This window comes from Coloeus monedula, assembly GCF_965178545.1.
Source record: "Coloeus monedula genome assembly, chromosome: 7".
NCBI lineage: Eukaryota > Metazoa > Chordata > Aves > Passeriformes > Corvidae > Coloeus > Coloeus monedula.
In genome coordinates, this window is record NC_138787.1 from 7,448,816 (window position 1) to 7,475,585 (window position 26,770).

Here is a 26,770-nt window from a genome sequence, read left to right on the forward strand (position 1 = left end):
AATTTTGTATTTTCTTCTCACGTAGATGTTTAGAGCCAGATCATTATCAAAAGCTAAACCTTTGGTTTAGAATTTTAACTTCAAAGGTGACTTCCATGACAAGAATGTGCAAGATGCACTATTAGAGTAATTGGAATATTTTCAAAGGCAGTAATCTTTGAGAGTGGAATGGGATTCTGTGTCAATATTGATGGAATATTGGTATGTTTGTTTCAATCATTGTGAGGTTCCTTGTGCTATAAGAACAGTTCCTCTTTCAAAACTATATACCAAGTGTAAGGATCACTGTTTACTCTTACCTGAGGATGTTAGGATGCTGTGTTTCATTTTGCTGTTTAATTGCCTTTGGGCACATACACTGCATTGGAAAATGCTACTGTAGATATCATTTGTGTTCCTCTTCTACTGCTGGGTGTGAGTTACAATAAAATGTAAGCGGCAACTTTTGGATTTGGGCGATTGGATTTACTTCTTCTCTATAGTTACTTGTGTAACCGTATAGAATGATTGTTAAATGTAACAGTTTTAACTCTGTACATACAGAGAATCAGTAAGTCGGAGTATTAGCAGGTATTGGTAGAGAACTGAAGGAATAGACAAAACTTAGTGTGAGTAGAGTCTGTAACAATTTCCACTGCCTGACACTTGGTCCTAGGAACTAAAGATCAAAAAAACTACCTGGAATTAAAGGCTCGTGCTTAAGAGTCAGGAAGAGGCAGGAGATTGGTCACTTTTTAGATGGATATTAGCACACTTTAGCTATGGGTAACAGGCAAACAGTAGTATTAACATCCAGTATTGAAGATCCTCTGATGTGGTTAAATATTGCTTGGGTTTTTTATTCGAGCTCAGGTTTGCTTATCTACCTCCACCTTGACTGATGGAATGAAGATGATAGATAAGCTTGATTTAGTCTCTGCTGTTAGTTCCTGATGAAACAGACATTTTGGCTTAACATAAGTAAGTATTAATAACTTTTTATTAAAAGCTGGATTCAGAAGACAAGAAATAGGAATATGAAACTTTTGAGTAAATAATTTTTTGTCCAGTCATCTTATATTGTCTGTACAAACTTCCTCCAGAACTTCAGCACTCTAGTATTAAATATAATTATTGAAAAACACTTAAAATGAGGATAATTGTTAGTAACTCTATGTAATTACTTTCTCCCTGGGTTAATATTTAACTAACACAGAGTTAAGACATCTGTGAAAGCCTAGTTTAGATCAGCTTTGTTGTATTACAGCACAAGAGAGATGAATAAATGGAGTAACATTTTATTGATCAGAAACAATACTTCTCTCAGCAATTAAAATGCATGATTCATATAAACAAGGTGAAAATAAAGAACAACCAAAAAAATAACTTCACATTTTTTCCATTTTGTTCTTAGTGTAAGCAATAAATACAATGCCATAGCTTCCATTAATCTTATTTACATTGTACAATATGTGGATGTTGCCTGATTGCCAGCCCAAATGTTTCTTGACATCAAAAGGAGTACATTTTGCAGCATTTCTACAGCCAAATACTCTTGTGGATCACCACCATGAAAAACTGCATAACATAAATGCCAATGTTAAACACCCAACTGAGGGACCCTTGCAATGCAGCCATTTATTAATTGAAGACAGTAGCATTAAAAATAGACATTTTCTCTCATTGAATCATAATGTGCTGGTGTTACAGATAACAAATATAAGAAAACTATTGCTGTAGCCCCTTTAGATTGATACAATAAATCCTCACTAAATAAAAAAAATTAAGAAACAGCAAATAATAACAGGTAATAAACAAATAATAATCTGCATGTTCAAAGGAATCTCACAGCCCCACCAAAAGAGAGTTTACTTCCATCCCAGAGAATACAGATATGGACTACAACATTCTGTAAAGTAGAAGAGAGCCATGAGAAATTAGCATAAGGATTTGATTTTAACTTATGGTGACAGAAAAACATTTCAAGAAGCAGACCCTTCTCTTAGCTATGTAGGAACTGAAAAAAGGTGAGGTAGGAAGACAAAATAAGGAATTGGTATTTTCCAATGCAAATTAGAAATCAGATTATCTAACTTCAGCAGGAAAGGGGAAATACAGCTCTTCTACGCCATGTGACCTTTCACAGCCACAAAGATTTTCTTGCACATCCAGCTGGATGTGTTTATTTCCAAAGTGAAGATGGGGGGGAGTGTGTGTGTGTGTGTGCACACCTAGAAGCAAGCTGTGATTGTCCACCTAGAAGTAGGATAATTTATGTATAAAAACAATTTTCCCTCCTAAATTACCATTACAAGTTTCTCTAATAGAGGACAGAGAGCAATTAGAAATATGTATTTGGTATTAAATGACAAAATCTATAGTCTGTTAAATTAGAACTGCCTCTCTGAGAAGGAAGCCTAATTAAAGTCTAAACCAACATCTCTGTGTTAATTACAACAACAACCCACCAGGTACCATGAAATAATAGTCTAATAATATGCCATAAAGGACTTACAGCACTCTAAAATGGACAGACACCTGTCTGGGCTTTGAGTCTCAGTGGTACCTGTAGATTCTGCAAAGGGAACTCAAGACAGATTTATAGCAGCTGATGATCTGGTCCCACAAATGTAAAGCTGCTGCAGCAGAGCAGGGATTTTCTGCACCACTAATATTTTCAGAACATTGCACAAATTTTAAGTAACACTATACAGATCAGCAAGCAGAGCTGTAAGCAACCTCTAGTCATGTTGTAGCAGACATTGTTTCTGTCAATCTTACAATTTAAGAGACTGTGACATCTGATTGCCAGATCTCACACTACTCTACACTACACAATCCAAGAGATTCTTCAAATCATTCCAATCAACTGACCAGACAGCATTGCAGAAGAGGAGAAATCTTTATTTGTGCATCCTAGCTGAGATTCTATATTGTGAAACTAAATCATTAATAAAAGACCTTCTATGTTCAAACTCCAGACATAAGAACTGTAAAAAACTATAGGAAGGTTCAAGTGGCATGAACTTGCCACATCCTCCTAATTTTTTTTTTCTAAATACAAAGCATTTAAAGCCTTTTGAAGTCACAAAGTAATAAACACCATGACAGCAAATTACCTAGACACTAATGAAGCGTAGAGAAAAGCTACTGACAAAAATGTTTACATGTCAAAGTCAAGGTGTTTTGTACACAATAATTCTGTATGCAAAATTATTTAAAACTGAAGTGGTCTCAGAAAGAACTGTCTTCCAGTTTTTTTGACTGGTCTACATGCACCAGATCTATGTTCATTAGCAAAACAGTCTGAGTTCCAGCATCTACTTTTTCTTCTACTTAATTTTGGTTTTTCCCCACTTCAAGTAGACTTATCTGCAATGAAAGGTATAAAAATTTTTCTTACATTTGTAATTTTCAGTGAACTCACCTCGTTTCATGCCCTCATTCTTGAGCATTTTTGTCATTTCACTTAACAAAACTACTCTTTCTTTAAAGGGTAAAGATCTAACAAAAACATAAATTTTTATAAGGACACATTTTCTCAAGACCTTCCTGACAACCTCCTAGTTTTCAGTGTGACCTTTATGCAGCAGCAGAACCAAAGAAACAATATATAAAGTACTGTTCTTAGCTAACTAACTGAGACAGAGATTCAGAATCAGCCAATCCAAAATAATACTGAAATTCTCAATCCATAAAGTTTTGAACCTTTATAATAAAAAGTTTATACTGGATTTTCCAAATAATGAGAATTACTAACATCAGTTTGCTTGATTAGTCTGAGTCTCACACACTGGCTTTAAAGGTAGCAGATCATGTGCACTGTGTTCAGTCTTGCATGCTTATCTCAGACACCAAAACCAGCCACAAAATTAATCAAAACTTTGCCCCAAGAATAGGAATAAGTTATCAAGCATATGGCCAGGGAAATACTTAAAAGTAAAATCAGAACAATGCTACAAAAAATTCTGTACATGATCTCCAGTTGAGTAAAGTCCTTAAGCACACAGTGAAGTTCCACCCGCTGCAGGTACTACGAGTGTCTGGAGGGACTTACAGTGACTCAGGTTACTCCTTTTCTCTCTGGCAGTGAGGCCTCATCAATCTTGACTTTGTTAAATCCAGAAGAAACTTCCATACACTTCAGGAGAAGGAGACGCTTCTGAAAATCCTGAAATAGCTTAAATAAAATTGCTGAAATCTTGGTGCAAGGTATTACACTGCAGATTAGAAGTATATCAAGACTCATGCTGGAAGTGGGGTCTCTGTGCTTGATGTAAAAGAGTGGGGGGAAAAAAAAACCCAACTGGCCAAACCAAAGCATCAATCTCTTTAACCAAAACAGCAGTATCTGTCTTTGAATCTGTTATCTCCGACTGCCTGTCAGGCTTTTTTGACAGCCAAACAAATGCTGAACCAAAAAAAGAACCTGGAAAACTTCTTGTTATTATTGCACCTACTTAAACCATTTTGCTTTGTTCTATTTTAGGTTGAATTAAGACAACAGAGTATTGTATTTACACTCTAAAATTCTATAGGCAAATGAAGTGGCTTCAACACAGCACACTCTTATACAAACTTCCAAGAAAATAAGAAATCCTTCATTGATTCCCTTTGTACAAAAATTTGCCAACTTTGTCTACACAGTAGAAACTGAAGAGGCAAAGTTTGTATCCTTATATAAATGCACATATATATATATAGATATATATGTACAGCTGTCCATACTGTATAGATACACAGAAACACAAACATATCTATATATGCATGTGTGTGCATATATATACACACACACACACATACGTATGAGAAACGTGTTGGTTTAGTTTGCATCATTCAGGAGCATAACATATCCCAAGTCAGGTAACATCTTCTGGCCACGAAGTCACTGCATCAGCTGTGGATTCCCGTGGGCACAGGCCAGCTTGGGCAGCCCATCAGCCATAGAGCTTCTCAGTCTTTAGCACCATGCTGTCCATGTCGTGGTAGCCCTTGCCGTTCAGGTGCTCGCTGGTGCAGTCGTGGCTGTAGCCGTAGCCCTGCACGTCGCTGATGGTGGACACGGTGTAGGAGGCTGTGCGCATGGCGTCTGAGTGGCTGAAGCTGTGCTCAAACTGGATCTTGTACTGGTTCCAGTGCCTTCGCAGAACAGCCTGCACCTGTGCCCCGAGACAAAACAAATGCACATAAACACTGGGGGACAGCTCAGGGGACTTTGTTCTTTGATGCATGAAGGACACAGTAAAGGTGTCTCAGCAAATTAGGCAGTAAGGCTCCAAAATTCTGGACAAGGAGGGTACCTACATACATGCCATTTAGTCCTTGAGATGTTCTGAATTATTCACAACTTAGGTAAGCATTATTTTTCAGCAAATTTGGTGTGAAGTAACAGCATTTCACAATTGTAGCATACTAGCTGCCTGGAAAAGGCTCAGGTTACAGAAGGAACAGCAGCCACACAATTTTCTGCTTCCTCCCCTGTGAACTGCAGTCCAGTGTAGACAGATCAGAAATAGAGGTGAAAAAGGTAATTTCTGTTCACCGTTATTTTCAGAAGGCCACATCCTCAGCAGCTGTGAATTCATTTACTCTCAACAAACCATAATTTACGTTTGCTATGATTTTGGCACAAGCCAGTCTTTCCCGATTTCTGACCATACCTTAAGCAAATGACTAGCAGGACAATTTCCTGAACACCACATTTCTACCAGAGTTAAAAATAAAGCTGATAAAATAGCTGAAGGCCCTGTTGGTTTACATGTCTCCACCAAAAGGATGTGATGTTTGTCATGGCCTTCCTCTCCTCCAATATGGTTAAACACCTGTGCACATTGGAATGATGAAGTGTCACATTCATGAAATTCACACGGAATTAAGTCTTTCAGGGGAGAGGCCAAGTGGGGAATGTTAAGAATGGTAATAGCTCCTGTTGTTGCTTTTTCCAGACATTTTCCTATGTTTAAAAAACTGCCCACAGATCATGAATATTTAATTTCCTTTTCAGCCAAACTTTGTGCAGAAAGCACTCCTGCATTGACTAACCAGTGAATAGTGACTGCCCCAAGTTAACTGTTTATATTGTGGGTAAATATTTTTAGGATTTTCCATGTCTTCAGGGTTTCTTTTATGTTTGCTTTACATTTCCCTCACACAATGGCTCCTTTTGTCTAATTTTACTCTGGCTTTAATAATGAAAAATAGAAATAAATACAAGAAAAGGGATGTAGTTTTTAGACTTCCTGCAGTCTGGTATCAGAAACCTCTGTTTAAAGGAGAACTTCATATTTCTCAAATGTTTAACAAGGAAATATCAGAGAGTAAGGAAAGAAGTATCAACTAATTAACATAAGAAATTAGCATTTTAGAGCAAAGGAAGTGTTCTCTTACTGCTCATAAAAACTTTCTAATCTACTCTAAACATCTAAACAAATCTTCAAACACTGAGAAATCAAATACCTTAATACTTTTGAATTTCAGCTCTTACTGCTTTTCATATCAAAATTCTGAATTTTGTCAGAGTCTAAAGGCAGAGTTCTTGTTTCAGCATGGGAAGGTTTTGATTAATTAATATATGCATTGTATAGAACCTTAGAATAGAACCAATACAGAACCTTAAATCTTCGCACAGGTTGAATCCATCTCCTGTAACCTATCATAAAGCCAAGACAAGAAGCATATTCAAAATTCCAACTTTTCCAAGAGGAAAGCTTGGAATTTAGTTTGGAATCAATCAATCTGTGTTCATCACTAAGCTATGTTCTATTTGTTCTCCTTTCACAGTCAGTTACTTCAATAAGGTCAGAGTTTGAACATAGACACACATGCAAAAAATTACACATTGAGCAATTTTCACTTTAGACAAGACAGGCTGGAGGTGGGGAATATGCAAGCAACTGGAGCTAAATGACTTAGCAAGGTCAAAGAAGTCTCTTGGCAGAGCTGGGAGATAAACTAGGCTTGCCAAATTGCACATAGCCTTACGCACTCCAGGCCTCTCCCACACTTCTCCTGGTTCCTTCAGTAAAATTTGTTCATCTTATTTTCACTTGTTAATAACATTTGTTAACTAGTCCTAAAGGATACACTAAGGATTCCACAGCTCCTGAGAGCCACAAGCATCCCTGCAAGACAAGTGCCTCAGGGCTACTGCCAGGGAAAAAAAGTCCAGCTGCTCCATGCCAGGGACAGAGAGCTATAAAAAGTGTTTCCTGTACAGGGAAACAGCATTTCCTCTCTGCTGCCCCAGTGCCCATCACGCTCTCTTCTCCATGCATTTCTAACTGAGCCATGTATTCCTGGCGTTCTTCCCAAAGCCTCTCCGTTACTGCTGAATCAGGACTTCACCTCCTTCCTGCTCTATGGCTGCTCTTGTAGGGTGTTTATCTCCTTTCATCTATTATGACTTTCAGTCTTCTCTAACCTTCCAATCATTTATAGAAGAAAATGGGAAAAATCAATTACACTCTTTAACAATATATGTGTCTACAAAGTGAGAGTAGAATGTTTATCACTTTCTCCTCAGCTTTGACCAGTAGCATGGAACATAAATTCAGCTCAGGAGGGGCAGAACTTTGTGACTTTTTTACAAGAAAGAATATTAAGGAAAGCATTTAATGAAAAATATTGAAGTAACAGAATTATATTTCTCAATCATTAACAGAGATGCTGGTCCCAGCTCGAAGAGTCTTTCTTTCTTTCTCACCTTATAACTTAATAATGGCTGGATTTGATGAGTTTGCAGGAAGGACTCCTTCCAGGCCTATAACATTAGTCACTTGATGTTGAATATCGGACAAATTAAACAGCTCAGTAACCAACTAGGAGAAAAAAAGCCCCAAACCAAACACAACACAGCCTCATCTATCCCATCTATTATTAAACAGACTGTATAACCTTGCAAACCTGAGACTCTCATCTTCATGGCAACATTTCTGTAGAGCAGCGAAATGAAAGAAAAAAGCAAACAAAGCCCACAAGGCTTACACAGATCACATAGGTCATTATAACACCTGCTATTAAAAGTTCAACAGGAATCTTCCTAGTGATTTATCAGAGAGCTGGGACAAGCTTCTCCTCTGACCACAGCCTGCATCACCCCAAAAGCCACACCAGGCCATCTGAAGCTGGAAAATGCATCTTACTCTGTGGGATGCTGGCCCACAAGCAGAATGTGAGTGTCCTTGGGGAAACCCTGCCACAGAAGATCCAAGCTGAAGGGCTTGCACATACAGCCTGTCTGGAAGAGGTTTGTGACAAGCAGCTGCAGTGCCTGTTAAGAACTGGATTTGACAGGCCATCCCTGGCTGCTCTGCTCAGCAAGCTGGAGATAGATGTTCCTTGGCTAAAGTCAGCAGGACATACCAGCTATTTTTCTTATATTTCTTAATTTATCTTCACTGAAGTTCTATCCTAGCAGATCACTTTTGTTCACTTTTTGGCCAGAAGTGTCTGCTTGAACAGATTTGGCTCCTGATATTTGGTGCAGAATACACTAAAATGTACAGTAACAGTTGGGAGAGGCTAAGACTTAGAAAGAAATTAGTGCTTTTAGCATTTTTTAATTGCTAATACCCCACTGGGAGTCTCTGCCCCACTGTCACTCCAGGTGTCAATTCCAATGTCAGCATCACCTTTAAACCACAGAGTCAGTGCAGCCAAGTGCTGCCACCAGTCCCTGGTGCTGCTCCTTCTGTAGTCTCTCAGGAGGTGTTGCTGTGAAGGGGATGAGAAGCAGCCCCTGTGCGGCCCAGCTGAGCTGCAGGCTCTGTGCAGGCACTGGTGTGACAGCAGGGGAACACATGAGGGCCTGCATCCCCACGTGCTGGGCCAGAATCTTTCAGGAACCAAAGAAACACATTTCTTCTGTGCTGACATTTTTCCCTACCTACATTCCCCCCTGGATTTCCTTACTGGTACAGTTGTTTATAAAGCACTAAGTCCCTTCTTGAACAAGGTATACTGAAAATAATTTTAAAAAAGCAAATAGTGGTCTTTGAAGCACTGAACCCAAAAGTGGTTTAAAAAGCATAAATTTCCATTCTCTAGAGAGCAAATACAGACACGTATGTTTAATTAAGTCAAGGTCTATGGGCTAAAAATTGAATTCCTAAATTAATAAATGTTAAAATGCCTAAGTCCACCTTTCAACATTATTCTGCCAGAAGATATTCAAGCAGTGATTCACTTATTAGCATTTGTAGGAGTTGTGGAAGAGCTCATCTTTTACCACTGATGAGCCCATGGTGAATTTAGGGGATGACTCAGGTTTGGTTTTTCTTACACAGCAGAAGAGGATATGTTAAAAAATATTTGAGTTTGTAACAATGAAATATTAACAGATGCAGGAATATATTTAAAAATTAATTTAAAATTAAAAACAGCCTTGGAAGAGGCACAAGATTGAAGATGGAACTGAGCAGTGGACAATGTTGTTTCATAAAAAACTGCAGAAATTTCAAGGTTTTCCACCCCTCCTCCCTCATTTTCCACTGGAGCAGAACAAACTTTGATTTTTTTCCCAAATACCTGTTTTTATAAGGCCTTCTGAACTGTACTATGGCATTCTGAAGGCATTCTGAGCATTCTGCTCTGTAGAAGGGAAAGAGTATATGAAATGTCAATGCAGAGTGTGGGCAAGTGATCACATCCAATGCAGAACACTTAACAATGTTCAGCTTTGAAGCAAATGTACGAGCAGGGACTTGAACATGCATCTCCTTCATGGTAAATTCAGTTCAAGGCCCCTGTCCCAGGCCCACTGACCTCTGAGAAAGCCTATTTTCATCTCCTCTGCTCCTTGGCAAAAAATCAGTGAGACTTTTACATTTGGGTGGTGGGACACACAACAAAGACACAAAACCCTTCAAAGCCCATGGTAGTTTCATTGCAATTCTGTCAGCTTTGGACTTGGGAAGAGAAGGAAGGACAATCTATGAATCAATTCTAGCATTAGCCAAATATTTACCTGTAGGTAAAAATTACTGTCCAGTAACACTACAGAAACACACTGACACAATTTTATAACATCTAATAACCAACCCTATTATGAAAACATCTGGTTACTCCCACATTTCTGCTGATAGCCTATAATGTAACCATACTAAAGGTAGAACAAATGAACAAACAGATGCATAGGAATAAGTATAGCATTGTAACTGTTCCTCTGCCAAAAGTGTTGGAAAATTACCAGTTAGTTCTTCAGTGGGGGTAGTTATGTTTGTTTGTTTTGAGGTTGCTGAGATTTTTTTTGCAAGCAAAAGCAACAGTAACAACTTTATATGTATTTTTTTAGCCTTCCTACTACTTTGATCTCTGACACCAAGCCTCTGGAAGTGTACTGTCTACAGCCTGGGGCAAGAGTTTCTGTACGAAAGTCACTCTGTGCATGCCAGGGACCTTGATCTATCCAAGATAACAGCAAAGCTTGTTAGCTTCAACAGGATCAATACCATCTATTACTGAAACCTGGCACAATCCTCTAATGTTAGAATAAGGTTTGTCCTTGGAACTGGCTGATCATGGCATCTTACACATGCACTTCTAACCAGCACAACCTCCTGACCTGAGCGCACCAAGCTGTTAAGGTCTGACTGTTGGAATGGTACTTTTCACTTGTACTAAAAAACACTTTTCCAAACCTCAGCCTAAAATTTTCCCAGAGACCGTCATAAAACAATCCCAGACTCATAGAATAATTTTGGTTGGAAGGGACCTTACAGACCATCTAATTCCAGCCCCTTGCCATGGGATACAGCCATACCCCAGCCCAGCGACATGTCTGCAGTGTGTCTTGTTCCTGCTACAGAAGGACCAAACGATGATTCTCCAGGATAACATCCTCTAAAGTTTCCAACACAGACAAATAAACCTTCTGGGTGTTGAATTGCACTTCAGTGTTATGATATTTATTGGGACTTTATATCAAAATGACAACTGTCTTCAATTTCTTATATAATCAAGACAAATGTAGGTTGCTTAGCACCCAAGAATCAGTCTTAACACACTTAATGGTGCCACGAATGATGGCACAGTCCTTTCCAAGCTCTGCTCTTGGCATCCTGATGCTCTGTTTTCTTTTTTTGATTTAGACAAATTTAGACATAAAATCAAAAAAAAAAAAGGTAAAAATTACCACCTCCTTAATTGCTGAAACAAAAACATAGAAAAATTATTATAAATATAGTAAAAATTGTTACTCTACCTCGCCATTAAAGAAGCAGAAAATTGTAGCCACCAGTAGACCCTGTAAAATAAAAATAAAGATTCTGCTTTAATTCATGTGGATATGGGCTATTTCAGGTGTGAGATAATTAAAGGTTTCTGATAAAATTCAGATGTAGATAGCAGAGAAAATGCAGGACAAATATAAACATGATGAATTATTTCTAAAAATGGGTCACTAAAACTATGGGGCCAGCTTTCTGCCATGTTGTTTCTTTCCTTTGAAAATCTGAAGGCAATTAAATGAAAATTCAGCTAGTGAGAAAGTCAAAGCTGTGTATAAGACTACTGGAGGAAGATCTTTAAAAACTGAAATAACACAATCATTTCTCTTTTATTTGATTGCCATGCCAACTGCTCTGTAGCTCAGGTGAGCAAGGCCTGCCTGCTGCTTCCCACCTGGTAATGCATGAGGATGTGCATCACATAGTCATACACCTCCTCAGCGATCCGGCCCTCTGGTCGCCATGGGAACAGCACAAACTCGATGCCAAGGAGTGGGACAAGAATCAGGGTGGCTCTCACTGCTTTCATGTACAGGTTGGATTCAGCCTTGTGGGTGTCTTTCAGCTTGGTTATGAGAACACGAACGATATTCAGCAGGAAGAAAAGGTTCACCTGTTAGAAAAGGAAATGACACTGAGAAGGAGGTCTGAAAAATAATCCCACACGCTGATTTGTGAGACTGAAAACCAGACAACAGAAACTTACACTGCTTGGCTAGCATTGTGATTGTTAAAGAAGTATCAATTAAACCTCTTTGAAAACACCTTTAAGTAACTGAGATGTGGCTCTAACTTGCAGTATCCACATACACTCCTCAAACTCTCTTAACAAGTGTGCATCCAGGTACCTGCCAGTGGTAACAACCCACTTTCTCTCTGCTGTCAGTAACAGTGCATTGGTGAAGGATTGGTTCTTCTCAGATTGGTCAAGAGAAAGGATGATGCTTTTCCCTCCTTGTATTTAAATACAGTTCTTCAAAAAGCTACTTTTTATTTTTCAAACATGAATTGGTAAATTTATAGAGAAAAAAAATCAGAATAAAAAAAGACAGGCAAAATACTGCTACAAGGAACTGTATATTCCGCTAGATAAACAGTGGATTTGGCATTCTCACAGTCACCAATTGTTGGATCTTTTATTCTTTCAGCAGAGCTGCCAATGGGGCAAGCACTGAAATGATGCTATATGTCATTCCCTTGCACTACTGAATTTGATTATTTCCATAGTTACTAAGGCTTTTCTTGTTAGGAATGGTCTGTCTCTGTTCCTTCAGTTTGACCAGAAAAAAAATCCCAAACTGTCATTGTGAGCAAGCACAGAACTGATACATACAGAGATATGAGGATGGATATAAACACACACATATCCCCAACAGCCCAAGGATGAGTAACCAGAGTAACAGCTGGTTAGGGATGATCCCATCCCACCTGTGTCCTGTGCAGCCCCTGGTGGAAGCTGCAGGTAGATGAGATCCTGAGAGCTCAGCCAGTCCATCCCCTTATCCAAGGGCACAGAGACAGGACAGAGGTGCTCTGGGGACCCACTACGGAAGGGAGAGACACAGGGTCTGCTCCTATCTCAGCTTCCAGAGGATTTTCTGCCCTTGCCAACAACTAGAGACAACAGAGGGGGTGGGGGAAGAAGCTGGAAGAGAGACAAGACAACTCCCTTCTAAAACACCTCGGAATTCCCGGTGTAGGAGGAGGCTCCGTCTTGCTGTAGGACCAGTGCAAGCAGGGAAGGCATTTCAGAGCACGTCTGTCACGATGCCTCCACAGCTCTGGCAGAATTCTTTCTGTCAGTTCAGCCTTTCAGAATAAATAGCTGTGTGCTATTATAGCAACATGGCCCTTGACAGATATGGGATATTATTTATATTCTGCTTACATGCTATTTAAATCATTGTAACAGGAAGTTGTTTTACATAGGAAACTACTGCATGAATTTCTCCTGGAAGCCTCCAGCTACCTTTAAGCTTTGTTTAAATAGCCAAGGTCTTCTGGTTCTTTCTCAAGGGATTTATTTAGATTTTATGTAGCCCACAATCCCCATCCAACTTCCTACAGTACATGTAGACAATGAGTCCTTCCTCTATTTCTAAATTTAATCCTTCTCAAATCTACTTGTTCAACATTAGCATGCCTCAAACATTGAGTTTTCTGCCCTCTCATGTTTTGGTAGCATGGCCAATTCCTATAACACTGTTCTTAAGCACTAACTGAAGATGAAAGTTGCAGCAGCCAGGCATAAATAGCAGCACCCAATGAGCCGGTTTTTTTACAACATGCACGGAATTTTTCTATTTGTTTCACTTACCCACCAAAACCAAAATGCACAAAATTAAACATGCAAAGAGTTTGCAAATAGCTAAAAGGGCAAACAGAATGCTGGAGGAGGCAAAGGAAAGGGCACAGTTGAGTAGAACAGGATGAATGCCAGTAGAAGTATGTAGCACCAATTTTTGAAGAATTTATCTTCTGTCAGAAAATAAGAGCGAGATCGGGATGAACTGAATTTTTAATTAAAGTGATGAAAACTGGTCCTGGTTTTAAGCAAGGTGCTGAGTAGATTTTTACATTTAAGCAAAAGTAGGGCAGTGGAACTCCTTGCATGCACATTATCATCAAATTGAGTGTGATGGTTTGGAAAAGCCCAAAGGAGCTCTGTTGTGCTATCTGCACTATGAACACAGAGTGAAATAGCAACAGCCCCACAGTGACCTGAAAATTGAACAGGGCAACTGAGCAAAAATGGAAACAAAGGCAGAGAAGGCAATCCAAGACAAAAAAATGTGTTGGTGCCTATACTGGAAACTCAGGAGCATTTAGGTTCTGGCTTGAAAGTGTCAGTGAACTGAAGCCGAGTTTCTAAGTCAATGGGTGCTGCAGTTTTTGAATTAAAGTCTCCTCATGTCCCTGATATTTCTACTTTTCTCTATGCTGAGTTTGCACTAAGCACTATAGTAATCCTTGTACTTTTAAATTCTCTTTCAGTTCTTCCTTAGGATGATATAAACAGACCATTCTCACTCAAAGCACTCGGATATTCTTAGATACAAGTTGGTAGCCATTGCTTGGCTTTTAATGCAGTTGTGCAGCTCTGTATCTTCTGCTTGGGCACAACATGGGTGTGTGCTCATGAAGAAAGGTCTTATAGCTGGCCTGAGGACATTCCCAAGGCCAGGCATAGGAGTGCTGAGCATTCAACTTCTAAACTCCTAAGCCTGGCACTGAGACTGGCTTAAAGTCATTAAATACAAGGACATGAAAGACAAAGCTGGGAGCGCCTGAAGTTCCTTCTAGCACACCTTCACTCGGAACTTGCATCTGTACCAGTCTGTCAGACTATGACACCAATACATAACATTATTACGGGGAGAAAGGAACATCCCTGTAGCATTATTGATATAAACAATGGCATAGTTAGATAACTCAGTGGCACCCATACAACCAAAACCACAAGAGCACTGGCACATCTGAAGTCTACACAGAAATCACTACTGCTTTCACTAACATGCAATCCAATTCCTTTACCTTCTCCCCTCAATTTTGATCAATATTTGTCTAGCATGAAAACCAACATCACCCTCTACTGTCTCATTCCCCCTCTTTTTATTTAATTGTGATTGCTTAGGCAGACAGTTGTAATTTAATGGTTAGTCGAAGACAATTCCAATCAAAGTGCAACCTATGTCTGCTCCTGTTTCTTTGGCAGGGATTTGACCACAGTTATGTAACAACAGGGACCATAAAAGCAGCGTTGTTGTTAACTTCTTGTAATTGTAGGATTTTCAGTGATGTACAAGAGTTAAATTTCCATTGGCTTCTGCCAATTCTCCCTGGCACCCACTTGACAGTCCCCCTTCATGTTCTTTGAGATCTGCTCCTGCAAATAGAAACAGTGTCTTCCCCCTCATTATCTAATCTGCAGTTTAATATTGTTGCTTAAATGTCTACTAAAGCAGGTCATGCTTAGTAAAGTGTGGAAATTGTATCTGGCAAGCAAGCTGCTTAAGCAAATGAGGGTTCTGTTCACAAAGCCTAAACACATGCATTTAATCGAACATCTTTAGCCCTGCCTTGTCTTTTCTGAATTGAAATACTACATTTTTTGGTTCCAGGAAGGAAAGCAACTCCTTTAAAGTACTTTCACATCACAGGCAAGATGTGCAGTTTAATCTGTTATTCCTGCATGATTTTCAAATAAATTTACTGAAAAATACTAGAGAAACACCTTCAGTTGGCTTATGAAAAATATAGGAATATCAAAGATGAACAAAGTTGCAAATTGCAAAGACTCTGCTGAAACCAACCCCACAGAGATGATTATTATGCCTCCAGTAAAATCAAAGAACATTCTGAGTGTTGCCTTGAATAGAAACAAGACTTGATCATTTGGAATGGCTCCAGCGCATTTGAATCCCGCAGGAGTCTGGCCACTTGCAGTGTGATTTTGTGGAGGCCACTGCTTGGAAGGAGAAAATGACCTTACATCCTAAAATGAGGTCACTTCATGGAAGATAGTACAGTCTTATAGCTTTTGCACAAATTTTTACAATGCTATTTAAAGCAAATTCTAATACGAATTATCGTTCAGCTTTGAAAAGCTTTACTTAAAGTGATAGATCTGTGAAGAGACCCCCTAACAATGGAAGTAACAACCCACAAAAAGCCCCCTCTATACCATTCTGTCAAAACAGGGGTTTCATCTTCTGTGTAAAGCAGAGAGAATAAAAATTGAAAGGATTTAGAATTGGGTTTAACTTTACAGATTAGAGCACAGCAGATCCTTACATGAACAGATACGGCAGGCCTGACTGACAGGACGAGAGATTACCAGTAATAATTCACACCCCAAGGGTCATAGCTCTCAATAATTTCATGGGCATTGCTCTGGCTGCCCACACAGAGGGGCTCAGATGCATCATGGTATCATCACAGTCTTCAAAATTTAAGTTCATTAGTTAATTTCACTGTGAATGAAAAAGGAGTCACAAGAATCCCAGGATTTATACAAAGGTCTTCTGAGAGAATTCTCTATGCATGGAATGCCCTCCACAGGTAGGAGGAGGTTAACAGAAAAAGAAACTCTTGTAGATCAGGAACCAAAATTATTTCCATGAAGTTACTTAAGGTTTTCATTCTTAATCAACTGCCTTATGTGAACTGAAAGGCCAGGAGAAAAGTCAGCAGACATGGACCCAGCAGTTTGGCCAGAGCAGCTCAAAGTTTCTGTTACAATAAAACAAATAACTGTCATACGCAGTCAGGGGCTAATCATATATAGAATGCCTCTATGCTAATTATGTAGATAATTGTTTAAGTAGGTATCTATTTCTATTTAGCAACAATCTACTGACTGAATTTCATAGGTTAAATCCAGTCCCAGTGCAACTGATGTACCACATTGATTTTTATGCAGTAATGTTTTCAGTTACTCACCTAGAATTTCATTTAGCAGTGAACACTGAATAGAGCTGGCATTACCTTGGGGTGTTAGACAGAACACTGTGCTCTAAGAGTTCATGAGAACTCCAGAAACAGAGGAGCTGCAACACCCCAGTGGCCAAAGCAGACAGTGCTAAATTAGTATCAGAACAGGAGCAGTCACAAGTACTGGCAGAACCATTTGCAATGGTTCTATCCCAAGGGCTTGCTCTAGTTTCTTTCCATCCCATATTCCCACCCACAGTCAGTCCTGGCATCCAAATCCCCTCTCCCTGCACCTCAGAAAGTCTGGTGGCTGTTTGGCTACAGCACAGCGACACAATGCGGCTTCTAGCATGGTACACCTGGCAATTAGTCTGGGCATGAGAGGCATTCTCAGCTAAAGGAAGGATTTGAAATTCCCCTCTAGTACTCCAGGTAAGGTTTAGCCCTTCCTCATCACCAGCATTTTAATGGAGTGATAATCAACATTGCAAACCCTGAGTTTCTCAAAGGAGCAGAGGCAGAGATCCTTAGTAAGGCCAAAGCTTCTTGTACCTGGTGTGTCTGAGACACCTGCTGGGTTAAGCAGCAGACTCACAAGTGACAGTGACCTCCAAATCTTAGCTTAAGGCTCTTACCTTTATAAGTCCATCAAGAGCAGACAGAAAACAAGAAAACAAAATATTATCTGAAAAATGCTTACCAGGAGAGCAGCACAAATAGGGCCATGGATGATGTAAAGCAGATGAGTATCAGAGCTGATCCAACAGCTAGAGAAAACAAATAGGAAAAGGTAAAAACAAGGCATTTATTACCTTTGGTTATTTTTAACCTTAAAGAAAATATAAAAGTTTTGCAAAGCAAGCTGAAATGCTACCTACTTGTCATTATAATATAAACTTCTTGCAACAGCATGTATGCAGGCAGGGATCAGTGGAAAACCTGTGAAGAAAAAACAGTATTTTCTTCATTAGTAAACCTGGTTAATACCTAAGTAAACTTGCATATCTTGCAGGAATCTTCTGTATTTTCACCTCAACCAAACTATATACCTGCAGAGCAAATGAACTAACACAGACCAATTTAATCTTTCTTTTCTTAGATTTCTTTCTGAGGGCTGTGTGAAACCTTATTCCTACTGACTTGCCAAGAAGTCCATGGCAACGCACAGGAAAGGCAAATCAACTTTGGACTTTTTAGAACGCAACAAGTGATCTTCATTAACACGGCTGCTTTTCAGGCTGCAATCTGCAGTAACACCAAACAGGTAGGTAACATTAAAATGGTGACTGCATACGTGACCACAGCTTTAACAGTATGACCAGTGGGGAGCGCGTTCTCACTGGTATGAGGACAAAGTATCAATACCTTGCTGGGTATTCAGAAAACAACTGTGAAATTAGACTCAACAGATCAAGCCAAATGAAAAAATTTGAAAAGAATAAGCAAATTAGTCATCTGAGGCCCTTGACACGCTGGTGGTACCTGATCTTCAGGAGCTGCTGAGCACCTGTGACCTTCCAGCCACGTCTCAGCTGTGCCTGCAGTGGGACAGAGTGACCCAGGTACCAAGTCACATTAGAGCTGTGTGTGCCCATACACCGCATCTGCAGAGAGCCTCCACTTCCACTTTGTGAATAAGCCCTTGTGCATTATCTGAAGTGACCAGGCTTTTTAGCTTTGATACCGATACTACTTGAGATCTTCTGTTACAGCTATTCTGTGTTTGCTTAGTGAACAATACAGGTCAAATGGAACTGTTGGAAAAATACATGTTCCACCATCTCTAACTCAGTTCTGACCCTCCACCCTAGGCACGGCAAGACTTCTCTGAAAACAAACATTCATTCCTGAATAAACATCTTTGAGGTGAGGAACAATGAATAATTACTTCTTAAGGTCTTTTTTATAATAGGAGACTATTTTCTCTATACAAAGGAGGAGTCACTTCCTGACTCCAGAAATGCATAATCTCTCTCTCGGCAGAGAGAGCTTCCTACATTAATATTTCTAAGCTTGTTAAAACACTACAGAAAAAGACTGGGGGTGTGCACCATTGTCACTCAAAGCTACAGCTCAGAGAGGCAAAGGTACAGATGTTTGAAGGAGGAAGAGGCTGCATTGACCTGAAAATACACAAAGTGAAATCACATACCCCAGCCAAGAAGGTAATACCACATCAAGTGCTGCTTCTCAGCAAAAACAGCCACCACAATCAGAGTATGCAGATAAATGCCTTCACACAGCATCCAGAAGTAGTTGCAACCCATCAGGTACAGGTAGATGAACTGTGACACTTTACAACTAACCTGAAGGGAAAAAAAGCAGAGCATAACATAAATTTTTAATTTGCAGAAATCTCAGAGCTTTATTTACAAAGCAGAAAAAAATACTACTCAAGGTAATGTTTATTCTGTTTTCCACTACAATTACACATTTATTTACTTTTTAAAATAGAATTTTCCGGGCATTACAATCCCATACTTTATGGTGACATTAAACTTAATAACTGAGTCTGGGTTTTAATTCATATGTGAGGACCCTGAGATCCTCAAGTGTGGTAGAATGCTGTAATGATATTTTGCCTTATTGCAAACCTTGCCACACTTAACCATTCCAAATCCTTAATTATCTGTTAGTAACCACACAAGAAATGTACTTTGATGTGGGTAATCCCCTCTCAGTTTTACTCACCACAACATATAACTACTCCAGAGAACAATTCATGTTTTTAAAATGCTTACAATACTTATGATTCTAACCTACTTATAACTGCACCTAGGGACCGAGAGCTTGCAGCAGGTTCTGGAGGAACCTAGCATTTATTTGTATTTATCTTTGTTCAAAATATATTCTACAATTTAAATGCTATAATATAATTTATTATGAAGTCTAAAATGTGAGGTTGTGAACACAGAGCAACATCTAACTTGCAGATTGGTCACACGAAATCCTTTTTTCCCCCTCTTTCCAACATGTTTGATTGTTCTATTTCTGCCACTTGGCTTAAAACAAACCAAAACCCAATATTGTTTTACCATTCTCTGCTCCCTCACTCACTTGATGATGATTATTATCAGCTATCTCAATATGTATTCCAGGACATTGATGACTGCTTCTACAGGAGAAAGAGAAATTATCTTTTTACTCGATTCAGCTTCTGGAGTTTTGCCCTAACTTCCACAGAATTAGAATTTATCTTCCATGTCTAAATAACAATAAAGACAGAGCTAGGGATTTGTTTGTTTAGGTATTTCATCTTTAGGGTCTCCTGTTGCAAAAATAAATTGTTCTTATTTCAACTGAAGATGGCCAAGTTAAAGCCATGAGAAACCAGCAGACAGATCAAAAATACTTTGCAAAACATTTTTTCCTGCCCTTCCATGGTGAATACAGCTGTCAGCCTCCCTGACATCATCTAGAATAGGCTTCCCTGCAGTTGTTTCAGGGCAAAAGTGACTCTGTGGAGCTGAAAAGAGGCGTTCAGTAAGCTCAGTCTCTTCAAGCACTTTTACTATTTCACAACCTCGAATGTGCAATGTCCTGAGCCCTGTGAGACATCTGCTGTACTGCATCACATGGACACAGCGTTAGGAGTGCTTTAACCTCACTATACACAACATTTCATCAGCTCTGCAGCTCCCACCTCTGCTGCGCTGCTCAAGTTATTCACATACAAATAAACAAGGCTGTCAAATAGACTTTCACTTACTGGGTTAGTTGCAACTAATTCCTGGTTGTTGGCAACTGCTGTCAGTGAAATTATTGTTACAACAGAGTTGCAAACAAAAGAGAAAAACAGATTTTTATGCAGGGTAATCCTTTGGCAACTCAAGCTCCTAGAAAAGATAAACAAGAACAAATGAGTACATGGGAGGACAACTATGTGTACCTGGGGACAACTCTGACATTTTGAAATGCTAGAGCTCTTGATTTTACTAACAAGTCTTACATCAACCCTTTCTTCAGATCCAGAGCAAATTTCATACAATGACATGAAAGGTAGCACCTTTGCTTAAACACCAACAGGAAGAAAGCAAATACATTTAGGTCCAATATGTTTATAGTGAAGGACCTGCTTTGTAGTGGCCAGCTGAAAATTATTTGAATGCTGATAATAATTTTCAGAAGAATGACTTTATTTTTTTGTTAGTATCTGAAGAATTTCCCAATTACCTATCACACCTGAGCTTGATGAAGCTGTCTTACCCTGTTTCCATTTACCCAAATCTGTCCAGATCTTTTGAGGATAATTCCCTTTTACTCATATTCTTGACATTTTTCTTCCTTCAGCCTAAAGGCTGAAGAAACATTTAAATAGACAAAATAATGCAAATCTCACCCTGATTTTTGTGTCTAACTAAGTTATAAACAATTTATAGGCTATAATTAGAAAATCACTAAAGAACTGCATTAAATTGTGTTGATTTCTAAGGTTTGCTTTTAATCTTGAAATAAAATTAAAGAGAGAATTTATTTGGAAGAGCTTTTTTGAAAAAAACCCCAGAGATTCAACAATATCAAACAATGTTGAACTTAGGTGCAGCAACTTTCTGTTTTCCTGCCATTCGAGAGGAAGCAGGAATAACTCAGTGTACTCCAAGAGGCGGGACTGCTTCTCATTCAAGTTTTTCCAGTGAACTCCTGGATTGCTTTGGAGAAAGCAGCGACTGAAGCCTCTGCTGCAGAGTCTGTGCTCTCTAATCTGCCTGTCTCCAGTTAATGGCCAGAGAGATGGAGTGCAGCTGATTGACACTTTGGAACAACCAACTGGGGGAGAAAATCTACCACTTACACACATGCCACTGCTGCTCCCTGAGAGAAATCACAAACACATTCACAGGGGCAGCAGGGGACATGACTAAACTGTCACCCAAGGGGAAAAAAAAACCAACAGGCTTTCTGGCCTCTTCAAATAGCATGCCTGGAAGAAAAGATAAAGGGGGAACACTGGTGATTAATTTTTAATTTGAGAGGATAGAAGGGAGAACTTTGTATTTTTTCAGAGAAGTGCAGATATGGAATATTCACAAAGGCTGGAGGAATAAATTGAAAACTGGTGACAGATGAAACAACAATCAACGTGACCCAAAGGAAAAAAAGGACAGTCCCAAAAGCTTGGTGATAGGGCAGATCTTGGCTGCAACCTTTGCAGTTCTCACAAGAGCTGTGTACAAAGCACCCACAGATGCCTGGACGAAGCTCACAGGTTTGGGTACACACTGTGCAAGGTCTGAGGCCATGGCACTAAAAACAGGGGAAGAAAACCCCTCTAGACACCAGTGCTGCCATTCAGCAAGGACCTACAGGAAACTTTGGTTGCCATGTGTCATTTAGCTGAAAAAATACAAAAGAAAAAGCCTCCAAAATACGGAAAACAGGGTTGCATATGAACTTGAGGAAAAAATATATCCCATTAGGCTCTTTAAGGTTTTGAGTCTTTTGTTTTAATGCCCCAAACATATAAACTTTAATTATTATAACATGCAGGGTCTTATGGTCTTTGAAAATGTATTTTTATATGTTTTTTTTCCTATATGGTTTACATATGAAAAGAGAGACAATACTAGATTCCAGCGAAGGGCTTTGTGTAAACAAGTCCTGAAAAACTCTGGAATTCTGTCTGCTTATTGTTAAGACTCAAGGCTCAGGCAAGGAAGAGCACGTACAGCTAATGGGGCCATCTCTCCGGGTCATCCCGCAGCTGTTCCTGTTGAATATTCAAACACACCCATCCACACCCACCTCCACCCAGGCATGAAAGGATTGAAAGGATCACCGACAAGAAACAAAAAGCAAGACTGATGACATTTAAAAACTGTTTTTGGTAATAAAAGGATCTTTCCTAAGCTTCCCCACCCTCCCTCTTCTGTTATCCTTCCTATATTCCTTTTTTCTGACTGTTTTTCTTAATGACATAATATCCTTTAATCACTTCTCATATTTATGATCTAAAAGCATTTGAATGACCAACCCCTCAATTAAACAATGTGTATTAAAATAAAAGCAGACTTCCTATTAAATTACCTATTTCCCTTCCTATTTAAACTCCTGTATATCTTGGGAATTAGGGAAAAATTAATTTCACTAATATTTCTCCAAAAGAAAAAAGGGTGACATTTTCAAAAGCCCCTAAATGAGTTTAAGATCTAGGATTTTAAGGTATTCCAATACTGCAAAACTCAACCAGTGAGATCCATGTGTGCATCTAAGGGGAATTATCTGTTCAGATGACATTACTGAAAGTGACTCAGCCAGCTCCTGCTCCATAACAATCCAATAATCAGTGCTTTGCCCACTCTCTCTTTAACACAGTGTTGCTCTCCTCTGCGAAAGCTGTCATGGGATTTGACATGACACTTGATCAACAGCAAGTCTTTTAGATCAGGTGGGTTTCTTTGGGTTTTTTTTTGGCTGCTTTGATTTTTGTTGGGGGGGGGGGGGGGATGGGGACACCTTTGAAACTATAGCTCCCCTTTATCCGAAACCACTGCTTTTTTAAGTACTCTCTTGCCTCTTTTTTCATTCTTTATGAAAATCCTACAACTATTTTAACATTTATAACACATGCATGATCTCGAGTATGGAACAGAATGAGAAAGCAGAGACACTGCAGAAGTTACTTTTATGTCTCATAGATGAGTTCTCAGAGAAGTTCAGACTTCCAAGCTTATGACCCATTTCATACTGTTAAACCAAGAACTCCAATGCACTTGGGGAACACAAGTCACAAACTGGACAAGTATTTCCAAGGAGAAAATTTTCTGAAGAAAAAACAAAATTTAAAATGCAAACATAAAATGTAGAAAAATTTTAGTCCTAAAAAATAATTCAAGTCCCAAACAATTGATTATTTCCTTTGGGGAAAAGTTTCAAATTTCTAGTCAAATCTAAAGATATCACAATGATCAGAAATCCAACAAATGCTGTCCAGAAGCTGTCAGTCAACTTAAGAGAATAAACTTTTTGGAAATGACAAATTCAAAGACACCCCCCACATTGGTAAAAAAAAAAAAAAAAAAAAAAAAAAAAAAAAAAGGCCACCTGTTAAAGCTATGAATAATTATCCAAGCTTTAGCTGATACATAATACATCCTGGTATTAATCTAGGTCCTTAAATACCCTTCTGCTACTAAAAATACTTTAGAGGAACTGTACATCCCAAGAGAACAGCTTGCAGAGGACTTTCTTTAGCTTCCTTTGAATTTTGTAATTTCCTTTTATATCCCAACATAACCACAGTCTAGAAAATGTGGTTTGTGGGTCTGGATTGATTCCATGCGGTTCTCTGAGCAAGGATGATCCTGCTACCAGAGAAGAAAATCCCTGGATGGTTAGACAAACACAACATCGTATGTCACAGGATGGCAGCAAAGCAAATCACCTGCTTTTGCACTAAGTACCACAAGCAAAGATGAAACTGGTTTGCATATTATGGTACAGAAAAACCACGCTTGACTCTGTGAATTTAGAAAATCATATCCTACTCCAAATCTTTTTCTTTTCCCCTGTGTTAAAGCATTTTTCCTGTCACATTAGATATTTAGTCTCCTAAGCTTTATGACATTTATTGCAACAGTATAGACCTTTTTTATGCAACATCAAAGTTCTTATAAGGACTCAGCCATTTCACATGTTGAGCTTGTGGAAGGAAAGTGAATTTGGAAAGGGGAAGCATTGTTTTTACAGGTCATACAAAAATAAATTGATTAAAAACAATTATCTGTGTTTTCCTCCTGAAACGAGATCAGAAAAAGCTGAAATGTCATCTTGGTTACTGGACTTCAAAAGAAAGGCTACAAAGTGGAAACATTGTTTGTTGGGGATTTGCAGAAATGTTGTGGAAGCCTGGGGAAATAATGCACAGCTAAAGTGAAAGCATCGTTTCATCCAGATGGGACTGAAAAGGAGAACTTTTTTTATCATCAGCTGCCTCCACCTAATTAATCAAAGTCCACAGCATGAGAAAAGCAGCATCCACTGCCAGTGTATCTGCTACTCCTATGTAAATGCCAGGAGGAAATGCAGGCTGGAGTGAGGCAGCAGGGTACAGTGGTAGGAGTAGGTGAGCACGAGGAGCAGATGTGTTTGCCAAGGAGAAGGGAGGCACAAATCATTAAACCAGGCCAGGCTGACATGGGGAGCCCACACTGGGCACTGCAGCAGCTGGCACAGGGAACAACTTGTCTTTCTCAGCTCTCCTCATACGGCAACACCCCAGGTTTCACCTTCCCACCAGGCCTCAGCAGCTTCTTAAAGGAAAAGAAAAAGAAAAGGAGTCTTTCATAGGGAAGGAAAGAAAGTTCACAAGATATGAAGTAATAAGACTAATTTGAAAAGGCCTGTGTGTTATATTATGAGCTGTTGTGACAGGGTGATACACTGCTCAAACTTCCTTTCAAGAAGGTGACACAATAACTGTTAGTCAGCAGATGACAAGCCTATCACACACAATACTGTGAATAAAAAAATGGGATTTTTTTTGTTATTCCCATTTCTATTGTAGCTCTTAGCCTTACTTTCCTTACAGTTGTTATACTTTGTGGGTACTGACTTTGGAATGCTACTGTACCTATCAAATGTCATCACTATTTTGGTTTCCACTTGCTCTTTAGTTCAGCTGATGCTTGGCATAACACAGAATCATAAAACATCCTGACTTGGAAGAGACCCACAAGGATCATTGACTCCAATTCCTAGTATCCATACTGTAATTTATCACTAAAAAATCCATACATCACAAACCCAAAATGAACAAGCATTTTCCCATTTCCTATTTTCAATATATTCCACAGGTTTTGGGTTGCAGGTTTTTGATTTTAGATATCTGAGAAAGGAAACCTCCTTTTTTGTTACAATATAATGTCCAATGCCAAAGCTATATACTGGCTTTCTTCACCTTCCTGCTCCATCTAATTTCATTTGGATGGCTGGTGTCCCAAAGTACTGAAACCAGGATTGTGGCAACCACTGGTATTTGATAAAGGATTTTAAATATACTTACTTAAAATAAAAGAATATGCCAAGAGAAATCAGAAGTGATGCAATTGAAAGGCCATGTCCGATGATGGCCAAGTAATACAAGTTCAGAGCAGTCTGTAACACAAAAACAAAGCCAAGTGATTCAGACACAGCTACTGCTGATAAAGCACATATTTATACATCTCTTCTGCAGTTAAAGTGGCTATAAGACTAATAGGAAAAAAAACCCAAAACCATTTCAGGTAATTACGGAACAAGTTCAGAATCCTGCCAAACAACATCCTACTAAAATCTCTCTCCCTAGGGAACACAGCAGATTAATTGAAGTAATCACTAAAATTTACCTCTTACCAGTTAAAACACCAAGTTTCCAATATACACTGCTATGTTTTTTTTCTGAGTATTTATATAAACCTGGCTATTTAAGTTCCTGTACTGGGTGCATTGCTGTCTGAGGCTTGATTCCTCTCTTAACACAACTCCTAAGTAAAACATGTGCTTGCTGTATGAATTTATGTATTTTTTCCCCATAGAATGTTTTTTCTCAGCATTTAAAGATACTTCCTTCAAAGTAAGCTGTGATTATGGTACTGGAAATTCAGTTTTTATTGAGCATTTAAGGAAGGGCATGAAAAAAGTTAACAATTACTTAAAAATAGTGAAGACTAAGCATGTTAAATAAGCCTACAGTCAATCATGGAATTATGAAAATCTGGGTAAGATACAAAAGGTAAGAAAAAGGAACCGGTGATTTAATATCTGGAATATCTTCATGTTATCATTAATTCTTGTAGCTAATATATTAATTAACTAATTAATTATATCAGAAAGTAACAAACCTTTGCTTTCAGTCATGGAATCTGTCTTTCAAAAAACTCTTGCTCCATTCAATGTAAGATTATCATTTGGCACATAACAAAAATGAAGATTTTCAGGTTGAACCTTATACTCTCCCAATAAAGCACAACTATCTGGGTTCCAGAGGGAGAAGTAGAGCACACATCCAAATGCTCACATACTGAAAACTCTGTGTATCCTCTCAACTTATCATTCCAAGTTAGGACAGAATAATTGCAGCTTGCTATATACACTGACTTTTGAGATAATATAAAGAGATTGCAGGTAAAGCTTTAAGTAGGTTGTAAGATGACACA

The 26,770-nt window shown here is 38.9% G+C and overlaps 1 protein-coding gene across 2 annotated transcripts in view; it reads right to left on the reverse strand.

Annotated features, from left to right (window-relative positions):
- Positions 1-1,391: 1,391 nt before the first annotated feature.
- CALCRL (calcitonin receptor like receptor) overlaps positions 1,392-26,770 on the reverse strand; it is a 63,671-nt gene continuing 38,292 nt past the window's right edge. For both annotated transcript variants that reach the window (XM_082284932.1, XM_082284931.1), the window contains exons 6-13: positions 25,639-25,730; positions 20,347-20,473; positions 18,790-18,943; positions 17,516-17,576; positions 17,338-17,404; positions 11,599-11,817; positions 11,180-11,221; positions 1,392-5,138 (exon numbers count right to left, since the gene is read on the reverse strand). In XM_082284932.1, the coding sequence (XP_082141058.1) occupies positions 4,917-5,138; positions 11,180-11,221; positions 11,599-11,817; positions 17,338-17,404; positions 17,516-17,576; positions 18,790-18,943; positions 20,347-20,473; positions 25,639-25,730 (984 nt within the window). In that variant the 3' untranslated portion in view covers positions 1,392-4,916. The remainder of the gene's footprint in view (positions 5,139-11,179; positions 11,222-11,598; positions 11,818-17,337; positions 17,405-17,515; positions 17,577-18,789; positions 18,944-20,346; positions 20,474-25,638; positions 25,731-26,770) is intronic.